The sequence below is a fragment of the Peromyscus californicus genome, unplaced genomic scaffold, assembly GCF_007827085.1.
Source record: "Peromyscus californicus insignis strain IS unplaced genomic scaffold, ASM782708v3 Scaffold_11__1_contigs__length_118956290, whole genome shotgun sequence".
Lineage (NCBI taxonomy): Eukaryota > Metazoa > Chordata > Mammalia > Rodentia > Cricetidae > Peromyscus > Peromyscus californicus.
The window spans coordinates 105,898,269-105,911,746 of NW_026294402.1; the positions used below are offsets into that span (position 1 = coordinate 105,898,269).

The 13,478-nt window shown below is 41.3% G+C and overlaps 1 protein-coding gene across 3 annotated transcripts in view; it reads right to left on the bottom strand.

Moving 5' to 3' along the window:
• The window catches only part of Stac (SH3 and cysteine rich domain), a 127,972-nt gene that overhangs the window by 26,503 nt on the left and 87,991 nt on the right, over positions 1-13,478 (bottom strand). For all 3 annotated transcript variants that reach the window (XM_052722409.1, XM_052722400.1, XM_052722418.1), the window contains 2 exons: positions 11,868-11,946; positions 956-1,020 (listed from right to left, as the gene is read on the bottom strand). In XM_052722409.1, the coding sequence (XP_052578369.1) occupies positions 956-1,020; positions 11,868-11,946 (144 nt within the window). The remainder of the gene's footprint in view (positions 1-955; positions 1,021-11,867; positions 11,947-13,478) is intronic.

The window sequence follows — 13,478 nt, forward strand, 5'->3', positions numbered from 1 at the left end:
TGGTATTTTATTATTTGTATTAACATAACTTGACTTCACCACAAACCTGTTAGATAGATTTTACTATAGTCCTCAATTTATTAGACTATAAAGGAGTCATGTCATATAAATATTAGCTATTATCACTGACCAAAAATTGTAATACTATAGGTGCATTTACATTTTATAATATGCAAGCTAAAATGATATATTACATACATACAATTGCATAATACTCTTGAGTATATTATATAATATAGTAAATATATTCTACTTATGAATATAAAACATAAGACTTGTACAAAACTATATTGCAGCCTTTTGAACCCTGCCATTAATTTTTTACATTTATTTATTTATACTTTACTATTAATTTTTTACATTTATTTATTTGTGTGCGTAACCTGTGTACTCCAAAGTATACATGTGGAGGTCAGAGGACAACTTAGAGAATTGGTCCTCTCCTCCCACCATGTGGGTTTCAGGAACTGAACGCAGATCAGCAGGCTTGGTAGCAAGCACCTTTACCAACCCAGCCATCTCACAGGCCTTTCACTCCACTATAATTTAAAACTTGAATATATTGTAATTATATGTGTATATATGAATGGATATATCTAATATAACAATACATGCTTGCATACAATAGCATACAATGTAGTCATAATATGATTTGGTGATTAACACATTGTCTTAACTTAGAGTAACATATGACAGACAATTGTGCATGTCATAAATACAATGTTCATTTTCACCTTTTATATGCTGTGCTTCTTCTGTTCTGTGTTATTATATGACATCACATCATGCTTCACTGGCACTTATTGTTAGACATGTTACATTTTTCTCCAAATAATTAAAAAAAATGGACATGAAACTATGGTCCCCCTCATGGATTTTGTGATTCACTTGGGTGATGATTGGCAGTTTGATCCAGGAACTCTCACCTGATCTGTGTTCTGTGATTTCTACATACCTGGTGGTTTATGGTCTTTACTTGGTCTCTGAAGTCATCGGTGCCATTTTCTGGATATGTAAACACTGAAGGAGGAAAGAGAGCACAGGCGTTTTGTGTGGCTGGTAGCCATGTTTGGGGACATGCATGATGGACACAGTTTTGATTATTCCCTGAACTGGAGCTTATCATTGGCTGCTTCCTGCCCATCCCTGTCTTTACTTCCCTACCTTCATTCTTCTTTCAAGATGTTTCCCCTGCCTCCTCATGCAGCATCCTTCTAACCCCAGTTGGCACACCACAGTCTGTGTGTACTCAGTGATACACCCCTGCCATCACTGGCCAACTGTGTGTTCTAAACTAGGTTTCCTTTGGCATGTTCTATCAGAAGCAGAGGCATGTTCACTGTGTGGAATCACTTGAGAAGACAGTTCTGTTCCTTTGAATAACCTTTCTTAAACATCAGAATCTTTAGACTCAATATTGTGATGCGCTTAGTGCTGTCTATTGTCTGTTTTGAAGATTAAAGCATTAGCTTTAAACTTCAGAACATTCCCCTGATCGCTTACTTCCAATGTACTGAGGCCATGGGCCGGATCTTCTGTGAACTTATTTTTGGACTGTGTAATCCTCTTCCATGTGTGCTGGGGCATCAGCTTGAAGGCATTGCCTTTTATAATGAAACTTCTCAAGATGGACAGTTCTCACTGTCCAGATGCACATTTGCCCAGAGTTCCCACTGTCCAGATGCACACTTGACCAGAGTTCTCACTGTCCAGATGCACACTTGCCCAGAGTTCTCATTGTCCAGATGCACACTTGCCCAGAGTTCTCACCATCCAGATACACACTTGTCTACAGTTCTCACCATCCAGATGTACACTTGCCCAGAGTTCTCACTATTCAGATGCACACTTGCCTAGATGCACACTTGCCTATAGTTCTCACTGTCCAGATGCACACTTGTCCAGATGTACACTTGCCCAGATGCACACTTGCCCAGAGTTCTTCACAGAAACCTAGTGAGCTTTACTTGCCAGATCTGGTCCAGTGACCATGACCATCTCGTCATTCTCACTAGACAGATCTTCCTTAGATAAATTGAGGCAGAAGGTTCCAATTTATGCAGTTGGTTTGGTCTGTAAATTATTCTTCCATTGTGATGGCTTAGCATTTTAGAATAACATATTTATTCTTCATTCTTTTCCTTTACAATAGCAAGAAGATATCAGCACACGATGGTACATACCACAGGAATCCATATGATTTGGTTCATTGGTGTCCTGATTCTACTATCTATTCATTCATTTAGTTTTATAAAAATAACATTTTGTGTGTGTGTGTGTGTGTGTGTGTGTGTGTGTGTGTATGTGTGTGTTGCACACTACAGTGTGCCTTTGGAGATCAGAGGACCACTAGTAAGAATCAGTTCTCTCCTTCTGCTATGTAGGGCCTGGGGATTGAACACAGGTCATCAGACTTGGAGGCAAGCTCCTTTACCCATTGAACATCTCACCAGCATCTCTACTGTTAACATAGACTGAGGAATTCTATGTTTAAAAACACATTCAAAACAAGGGTTCCTGCAGAAGTACTAAGGAGTCTTAACTCTCCAGGGTATTCAGTTTATAGTTCTAGAGTTTACAGTTTCATCAGAACAAGGATGCCCAAGATGCCCATGTACTACCAATGGTGCAGCAGCCCCAAGTCCTGGAAAGTGGTCTCTTTCCAGTTTGCCTGAAACATTTGGTCACTTAACTTGTTTTTTAACCCATTGAAACAGGGCAGAGACCAGCAACACCTTTTTCTGGTGTTACATCATCTCCTCAAATCCTGGTGTAAGCATTTGATTCTGTAAGTATAAAACTACATTCTTCCCAGAGGAGTAGTAAATAAGTGAATGGAAACATGCAAAGATGGTTCAAAGAAGAGAATCCTATCAGGGGAGTCTACAATGTTGTCCAGTTTGGAATGATTGTACAGTTTTTAAATTTCATATTATTTAGCTTTTTATTGAATATCCATCGGGTCTTCTAGTTCAAAATGTGTATTATTCCTGTAAACTGTTGAGAAAATCATTTGAAGCGACCTTAACTTTTTCAGATCTGCAATCAAAAGCAGAATATAACCGGGAGCAGAGGAAGTTTGAAATACAATTTCCTCAAGCCATTTCTTCTTCTTCCAAGATTTTAATTTTCAGTTAATTGTGTGTGTGTGTGTGTGTGTGTGTGTGTGTGTGTGTTTTGTGTATGCATGCACACATGAGTGCAACTGCCTGTGGAGACCAGAAGAAAGTGTCAGATCCCCTGGATCTGGAGTTATAGGTGGTTGTGAGCCACCCCACATGGGTGCTAGTGATCAGATTTGGGTGGGTGCTGGAAACTGAACTCAGGTCCTCTGCAAGAGCAGTACGCCTCCCTCCCCAAATTGTTTCTGAAACTGATTTGCAGCAAAGAGGAGAAAAGTAAGGCAGCTGTCTGTATACTGAACAAATGTGTATGCTGCACAACCAGGAACACTGCACAATGTGTATACTGCACAACGTGTATACTGTGTAACATGTATACTGCACAACCTGTATACTGCGCAATGTGTATACTGTGCAAGTGTGTATACTGTTCAACATTTATACTGCACAATGTGTATACTGCACAATGTGTATACTGTGCAACATTTATACTGTACAATGTGTATATTGTGCAAGTGTGTATACTGTGCAACATTTATACTGCACAATGTGTATACTGTGCAAGTGTGTATACTGTGCAACATTTATACTGCACAATGTGTATACTGTGCAAGTGCATATACTGTGCAACATGTATACTGCACAACGTGTATACTGCGCAAGTGTGTATACTGTGCAACATTTATACTGCACAATGTGTATACTGTGCAAATGTGCATACTGTGCAACATTTATACTGCACAACAGGTATATTGTGCAAGTGTGTATACTGTGCAACATTTATACTGCACAATGTGTATACTGTGCAAGTGTGTATACTGTGCAACATTTATATGGCACAATGTATATACTGCACAAGTGTGTATACTGTACAACATGTATACTACACAACGTGTATACTGCGCAAGTGTGTATACTGTGCAACATGTATACTGCACAATGTGTATACTGTGCAAGTGTGTATACTGTGCAACATTTATATGGCACAATGTGTATACTGCACAAGTGTGTATACTGTACAACATTTATACTGCACAACATGTATACCGCGCAAGTGTGTATACTGTGCAACATTTATACTGCACAATGTGTATACTGCGCAAGTGTGTATACTGTACAACATGTATCCTGTACAATGTGTATACTGCACAATTGTGTATACTTTGCAACATGTATACTGCACAACGTGTATACTGTGCAAGTGTGTATACTGTGCAACATTTATATGGCACAATGTGTATACTGCACAAGTGTGTATACTGTACAACATGTATACTACACAACGTGTATACTGCGCAAGTGTGTATACTGTGCAACATGTATACTGCACAACGTGTATACTGCGCAAGTGTGTATACTGTGCAACATTTATACTGCACAATGTGTATACTGGGCAAATGTGTATACTGTGCAACATTTATACTGCACAACAGGTATATTGTGCAAGTGTGTATACTGTGCAACATTTATACTGCACAATGTGTATACTGCACAATGTGTATACTGTGCAACATTTATATGGCACAATGTATATACTGCACAAGTGTGTATACCGTGCAACATTTATACTGCACAACGTGTATACTGCACAATGTGTATACTGTGCAACATTTATACTGTACAATTTGTATACTGTGCAACATGTATACTGCATAACCGTGTACACTGCACAACCAGGTATACTGCACAACGTGTATATTGCACAAGTGTGTATACTGCACAACCAGGTATACTGCACAACGTGTATACTGCGCAAGTGTGTATACTGTACAACATGTATACTGCATAACCATGTACACTGCACAACCAGGTAACCTGCACAACGTGTATACTGCATTACTGTGTATACTGTACGACCAGGTATACTGTACAACTGTTAATTTTGCTGCTTTAAAGTATTTTTTTTTGTGGAAAAAAGGACTTCCTTTTTCATTTCCCACTTTGCAGGCCTGTGACTCCCATGTTCTTTTTCTTTTGAATGATACTATGCCAGGTTACACTACTAAATTATGGACACAAATTTGAGTTCTTGGTCTAATTCCAATGTAGCTGTCATGCAGTACCCTTTAAAAGTACTTCACTGGCTTCAGCTCATGAGACTTTTACTTCAGACTTTTGCATCCATATTCAAGAGAGAGCGGCCAGCAATTTTCCCTTCTCCAGCCTTGTTTGGTTTTGAAGTCAGTATTGTAATAACCTCGTAAACCAAGTTAGAGAATGCGCCTGCTCTCCCTGCTTGCTGGGCTGTCGTTTCTCGGAAAGAGTTTATGTAATGTGAAAATTCTCTGTTCCTTAATTGTTTGGTCGAATTTACCTATGAAGCTGTCCAGGCTTGGTAGCTTTGCCATGCAAAAATTTAAATATTGATTTGGTTTCTATAAGGATTAGAAACAACTCGCAATTTCTACTTGCATCCCTCATGCAATTGGGCTGCAGTCACTGGTGATTTTGGTATGAGCTCATTTAGAAGTTTTCAAGCTTTTTGGAGAGAATTTGGTCATGAGTCTTTTCTCTCCAGTGTGCCATGTTCTTCTTTTAGTTATAGCATCTTGATCCCCTACTCTCTTCCATCTTAAAAATTGTTAGAACTTATAAATTTTATTCTCTTTAATATCCACTCAGGATTTATTGTCCTGTCTTAGCAAGTTAATGATATCTGCTCTTATCTTTATTATTACCATCTTCACGTTGTTTCTGGATGAAAGTATCATATTTTGTTTTCTGACTTTTTATTGACATGTGTATATACATGCTCATATGTGTGTGTTTGGGGTGTGTATGGTGTATGTTTGTGTGTGTGTGTGTGCATGTGTGTATTTTGTGTGTGTGTTGTGTGTGTGTATGGTGTGTGTTCGTGTGTGGATGTTGTGTGTGTGCATGCATATTTATGTATGTGTTTTGTATGTGTATGCATGTGTGTGTGTGTGTGTGTGTGTGTGTGTGTGTGCGCGCGCGCTGATGTGTGTGTGTAGTCTGGAGGATAGCCTCAGAGTTCCAAGTGCTTTCTCTTTGATTGGTTGGCTCGTTTTTGTGGTTTGGAAAGTTTGCTCTATTTTACTATCCCTTGTGTAGTTGTCTTGGATCTTCAATGAAGCACATTTTAATAAGATCTAAAGGGAAATATTTTTAAGCTTCCTGCAAACAATTTGAGAATCACTGAATACCAATTGTCTATTTATAGATTGGCACTTTAGATATTTTATTAACAATGTTTCAAAGCACTTTTGCTTTTTTTTTAAGGTATCCTAGATTAACTGTATATTTGTCACTTTCTTTTTTCTCATTTATTTATTATTACATGTGTAGATGATGTATGAAGGTGGCAGGCGCATGCAGGTCAGAGGACAACTTTCCTTATCCACAGTGGGATGTGGGGATCGAGCTGAGGTTGCCAGGCTTCAATGGCAAGTGCTTCTGCTCACAGATCCCATCACTGGCCCCATCACTCTCTTTACTGTTCATTCTTTCTTGTCCGAGTGCTTGCTCTGTGTGGTGGTTTCAAAGAAAATGGCCTTTGAAAGGGAAGGGCACTATTAGGAGGTGTGGCCTTGTTGGAGTGGGCGTGGTCTTGTTGGAGGAAGTGTGTCACTGTGGGGGCGGGCTTTGAGGTCTTTTTTCTCAAGCTTCATTCAGTGTGACAGTCAGTCGACTTCCTGTTGCCTCTGAGTCAAGATGTAGGACTCTCAGCTCCAACACCATGTCTGCTTGCATGCTGCCATGCTCTCTGCCATGATGATAGTGGACTGAACCTCTGAAACTGTAAGCGAGCCACCCCAATTTATTAGAGTTGCTGTGGTCATGCTGTCTCTTCACAACAATAAAAACCTAAACTATGACACTGTGATCTCTTTAATGATGATTCCAGGTTAAGAGTCTTTCCTTCCTTCCTTCCTTCCTTCCTTCCTTCCTTCCTTCCTTCCTTCCTTCCTTCCATGCCGTTTTACTGTTAGCATCAGCTGTTATGTGTACGACGCTCTCTGTACCATTTCATTTCCTCTGTGTGTGACCGGCCTTTCAGACCCATCAGTAGTTTGCTGTCTTGGCAGTTCTGTTGTGTCACAGAGATACCTAAATGTGGCACTGAGGAAAGATGTCTTCAATTCATTCTGTTAAGTTCTCAGCCAGAATGTTCTCTTATTCCCATCTCTGTGTGTGCGCTTCTAGAGTGTCAGTTGGATGTGCATTGGAATTATCCACTCTCTTTTCACAACATGCTTAATCTTAGATTCCATGTCTTTGTTGCCCAGGGTATTCACTATTTTTATTGGCTCTGTATTTCTAGATGCTATTTCTCTCTTTAACTGTGTCTAATACCTTATTCAACTCACCAATTATATTTCTACTTTACAGTATTCTAGAAGCTCTCTTTAGAGAGAGTTTTCTTCAAATTTTCATATTTTATCATCCCTTGTTCTTTTGTTAGATTTTCTAGACTATATTTAGCATCATAAACATAAATGACTATATAATTGTTTGATAACTCTGATATATATATGCCTCCAAGGCTCTGATGTTAAATTAACTGATCCTGCTACCTCTCCCTGAGAGCAGCACATGTTCAGGTGGGCTCTGTGGCTCAATGGATAGAACAGTGGACTTCCCGGGCAGTGCTGGCGCATGCCTTTAATCCCAGCACTCGGGAGGCAGAGCCAGGCAGATCTCTGTGAGTTCAAGGCCAGCCTGGTCTACAGAGTGAGATCCAGGACAGGCACCAAAACTACACAGAGAAACCCTGTCTCGAACAGACAAACAAACAAACAAACAAACAACAAAATAAAAAAAGAAAAAGAAAAAGAAAAAAAAAGGACAGTGGACTTCTAGAATGATAGTGGCACATTTTCTTGCTTGGTGAATTTTGATGTTAGATTATATTTGTTGAAAGCTTATTGTGGGGATTGTTTGAGTTCTTGATTTAAATTCCATAGACAGGAGTTACCTTTGCCTCTGTGCACGAATTATGACCTGATCTCATTTGACAGTTTAAAACAAAAATTCTTATTTGCTTTGCTATCACAGGGAACATGGATTCAGACTGTAAATTCAAGAAGTAAAGTTCTCTCTCCCTCCCTCCCTCCTTCCTTCCCTCCCTGCCTCCCTCCCTTTCTTTCCTATTCCCCTCCCTCCCTTCTGTTCTGTCTTCTCTCCCGTTCCTCCTCCATCTCCTCTTCTTCCCTTCCCCATTGGTGACAATTTACCATTTGGTATCTAGAAACAACATATGATAAAGACAAAAGTCAATGTTCAAAACCAAAGTTTGCTTATTTTTCTTTCTGGGCAAAAGTTCTTCATTCAAATGCAAACTGAGGCAACCTCGGGTTTTGCGACATCCTCAAGTAGATGTGACTGGCTCGGTCTTTTTGGAAGAAAACTTCTAAGAATGTGTATTGCCTACACCCTGCTCCTATTTCAGGGAAACCATGATCAATAATGTCAGAGTGAAATGCAGCTATGGAAGCCTGCTGGGAGGGCTGTTATCTCGCATTTTGAGCAGAAAACAGGCAGCTGCCTATTGCTTCTCAGTTTTTATGTTGCTTTGCTATGAGTGAAGTATTCAACAATGAAGCCTAGGGTGAAAGCCAACCCTTTCTCCATCGATATCTATGACAGACCTAGGAGAACTGAACCAGGACTCGGACCTGTCCAAGACAACTCGGGAGAGAGAATGCAGTCTCAGCATTAAGGACATTAGCATGAGCTGAGCCCTCTTCTGAGGAGGCTGGACAGAGACGTTCCTCAAGAAATCTGGCATGACATTTGACTGGAAGACATAACATGTATGTGAACTATGTGTGCTCTTTGGACACGATGAAACATGCCATTCAGAACTGGTTGTGACCAGTTCCGCAGAACTGCTGAAAGGCCACACCTTCTTGTCGGGATCAAGAGAACCCTTAGGAAGCTAGAACATATTAGCATGCTTTCTCTCCATTATCTCAGAGACTGCATGGATGAGGGATTGGGATCAATCAAAAGAGTGTGGAGCAAACGGCTGCAGAATTAATCCCCTCCAGCTGCTAAGGCATTGTGAAGAAAGCTATTGCTGATCAAAGGGCTCGTACAGAAATCTCTAAAGCTTGTTGGCAGTTATAGCTTGATATAAATGGATCTTTCTCTTCCTATTACTTGCTTTTATTTCTTTTCCTTATTCCTTACTTTAAAAAAAATAGAGATGGGCTGCTCATGTAGTTTGGGCTGGCCTTGAACTTGTGGTTGTCCTGTCTCTGCCTCCTGAGCATTTGGATTTCAGTACCATGGCCAGTCCCACAGATCTCTTTCAATACGGCTGTGAATTGCCCATTAACATGGAATAGATGGAAAACAGTCAGTTTCGTGTCTTTGAGTGTGTTCGTTCCTCACTCCCATCTGTTTGGAATGTGCTACGTGAATATGTGTGTATATGTTAGGAGTGAGAGAAACCCAATGCTCTAATCAACTTCTCAAACATCACAGATCATACATACATACAAACTCAGCAGGTCTAGCTGGCCTGGAATTCTGTCCTAACAGGGTCCCAAATGATATGGAGCCTGCTAGTCCATGGGCGGGTAGAGTGGGAGTCTCTGCATTATGTCTCTGTTTTGGGGAGCTTATGAAGAATTCATGACTAGTAATCACACTTCATAATGGTAATTGCCAAGTCCAGCTCTTCGCAGTGTATAAGTCTGTTAAGAGCAGCTGGTGGAATACCTCTCTCATTAAGGGAAGTCTTTACTATCAAATGGACAAGTATAACAGGCTAGCTTTGATGGGGTCAGACCTGGATGGCTGAGACAGAATCCAATGGTAGGCATGTGATGGCTGTTCTGATGACCTATAGGTAAGATTTGCTGATGGGTTAGATGTGGAGGTATGTGAAGAAAGGGGGAGATGAACCAAATACAAAAATCTTTGGCCTAATCAACTGGTTGAGTGGTGTTCCTAGTTCCTGAGCAGAGACAGATGTGGGAGAGTCCATGTGGGTGGGTGGGTGAGTGAGTGACTGAACAGACCAAGAAAAAGCATGTGTGTTTGCTAATTTTATGGAGCACATTCTGAAGCTGGAAACTAGGCTAGAGCATGAAGTCCAGAAGGCCTTATCTGAAGCCATACAAAATCTGCATACTAAAAACCAAACCAAACCAAAACAAAAATGTAAACACTTTACACAGAAAAAGGCTGGAAAAACCCTGGCCAAGGATGACTAGAACTGGCCACTGGTGCAGGCATGCTGTTTCAAATTCATTTGGCTCTGCACAAAATCTCCATGCCCTTGGGTAGAGAGTTAAGATGCTAATGAGGCACCTGAAGGATGGAGTGGTAGATAGAACCATGTAACAGAGCTTGAGCAAGATGGTCCATGCTGTGCGGAGGAGCCTGCAAAGCCCTAGACTTTTGTGTATGAGGCACCACTGAGCTCCTAAGCTAGCTCTCTGCTCTGGCCAGCTTCCCCATCCTTTCTCTTTAACAAACCATCTCTGGTTCCATTGCAAATATGTGTCTGTCTGTTTGGAGACACAAGAATCCAAAACCCATCTTGAAGTACCCAGGAACCCTATTATCAGCCAATATTAGTTCCATATTCCAAAGACTGGGCCTTGTGGGCTATAGATTTCTAGAGAAGCCTAACGCTGGAGATGAAGCCTAGCTTATTGTGTGTGGGTGGCATTACATTATTTTATTCAAAGATCACGGCAGCCTTATGGATTCACAGTATTGGAACTGCACTTAAAAGGTGCTTTCACTAACAAGCACTGATTCACCACTTGGGCCCACAAGGTAACTAAAAGCAAGGTGTGAGAGCCTGGACTTCCTGCCTTTATTCTGCTGCAACCTTCTAGCTGATAATCCTACTAGTGCAGTGTGTGTGTGTGTGTGTGTGTGTGTGTGTGTGTGTGTGTGTGTGTGCATGCATGTGAATGTGTGTACACAGGTGCCCATAGAGGCATGAAGAGGGCATCAGATGCACTGGAGCTATAGTTTTTGGAGCGGCCTTATGTGTGTGCTGAAATCCAAACTCTGCCACTCTGATAGAGCAATCAGCTCTCCTCACCACGGACCCACCTCTCCAGTCCCCATATTGCTTTTCTTTTGTTCGTGTGTGTGTGTGTGGGGGGGGTGAGAACATGCATATGTATGTTTTTATATATGCAGGTACAGATGGGTGTACAGGTTTGAATGGACATGTGTGTCAGTGTTTGTGGAAGCTGATGTGGTCAATCTCTGTTGTCATTCCTCAGGTACCATCCACTTTTTTTTTTTTAATGTGGATTCTGGACATTGATCTTAGGTCCTTGTGCTTTCAAGGCAAGCACTTACTGAGACACTTCCTATCCCTGACAGTGGTTCTCGAGTCTTAATAATCCAGAAGGACTGGAATTTGTCCCACTGTCTCTGACTGGCACCACTGTCCACCTAATTCAGGTATCTCAGATGTGGCACAAAGTAACGTCCAAGATGTCAGGTTTTGAGATCTAATCTGGGTCAGTGGAGGAAAACCTTATTCACAAAAGGGTTGTAAACAACTCCCAAGCCTTTTAATGGCCAGCCCTGTAGGTCTGAGAACACAGGAGACAGGGTGGAGGGAAATGGAGTCAGGGCATTGGAACTGTCTGAAATGGACACCCACATTTCTTCAAGAACACCGGGCTCTTGCCCATGTCATATTCCAGAGCCATCAGCAAATGAGAGGGGTGTAAAAGAAATGGACACAGCCCTTGCAGGCCCTGACAGTGTGCTCAGGTCTCTGCAGGGTAGTCTCCCACTCACCACTGTTGCTGCGTGTCCTGAGGTCAGATCCATCTCCTGGTCCATCAGCCTCTTCAGGAACTTCCACGAGTTCTGATGTCTTGGAGGAAAGAGGAGACGGCACAGAATAAGCCAGTGAGACATGATGTATCATGGTCCAATTGAGTATAGAACTTTAATGCCAGTACTGGAGCTAAAGAGGAATTTGTATAATATTTGTGAATTTTTAGCTGTTATAAATGGTCCATCATCAATTGACATGTTAAGGGGCATACAACTGTCTGTAAACATTCACACACTTTGGCATGGTTTTTATTTAAATCACATTTAGCACTGTTTCTATGGTTCTTCCAGTAGGTGAATTAACATCACCATTTGAACTTCAAATGAGAGTGATATCCTTATCAGAAGGTCATGAGTTAATGTCACAAATTATAGGAGACTGGGGAGGGCTCTGTTGGTAAAGTGATTGCTGTGGGAGCATGAGAACCTGAGTTTGGATCCCCAGCACTTATGTACAAACCAGGCATGAGGGACAGGTGCTTATAACCCCAGTGTTTGGGGGGGGGCACTGGGACAAGTAGATCCCTTGAGCTTAATTGAATTCACTAGCTGAATTGGTGATTTTCGGGGTTACTGAGAAACTCCATGTCAAAACAAAGTGGGGGGGTGGGCGAGTAGCAAGTGAGAGAGTGATAAAGGAAAACACCTTGCCCTGACCTTTGGCCTCCACATGCATGCACATACGTTTGCATACCCTCACATGAACATAAGCATACACTAAAAGGCATGTACAATGTGACAGGTAATATTCTAAATGCCTCGAGGCAGTGTCTATTGGAGCCAGACACTTCCATTTTACTATCAAATCCTTCAGTGCTCACATGAAATGGCCGGTATAATAACCCTGACACAGCTGTTAAGTTCTCGTTCTTAATAAAACAGAGTGGGATATGTAAGTGTGTCTTTCAGAAATGCTGCCCAGTGCTTTCTTCTCTACTGGTTTAGTCTTTAGAAACAATTGAACCAAAGGGTGCAGAGCCCTGTCCCCTTCCTCTTTAGTGGCCCCCACAGTGCTAGCAAACTATCCACTACTATTCACCCTCACCTAGTTGAAGACAAACCTAAATGGTGTCAATGTTATGCATAAGCTGGGAAAAAAACATGGAAGCTATTTTTCATTTTTTTAATCGTCATTATTATTCTTGAGAGTTTCATTCATATAGACAAATGAAACATGATTATGATTTTTTTCTCTTGGAAGTCAGTGGAAGGACAGCTTTCTTTCTTTCTTTTTTTTGTTTTTTTCAAGACAGGGTTTCTCTGTGTAGCTTTGGAGCCTGTCCTGGAATTCACTCTGTAGCCCAGGTTGGCCTCGAACTCACAGATCTGCCTGCCTCTGCTGCCCGGAAGGACAGCTTTCAATGAATTTAAAGATGGCTTCTTAGAAATTGTGTGGCATCAGAAGGCTTTCTGCCTGACTTACATTCCTACTCTCTACTACTGGACATAGGAGTGCACAACTGTTTGACATTAAGCTTTGAGCTCAACAATTTGTTGAGGTTGGGTAGCCAATGAGTTTGAGGCACCTGCTGTGTGTCCTTCCTGGTGCTGGGGTTACAGATGCACAAG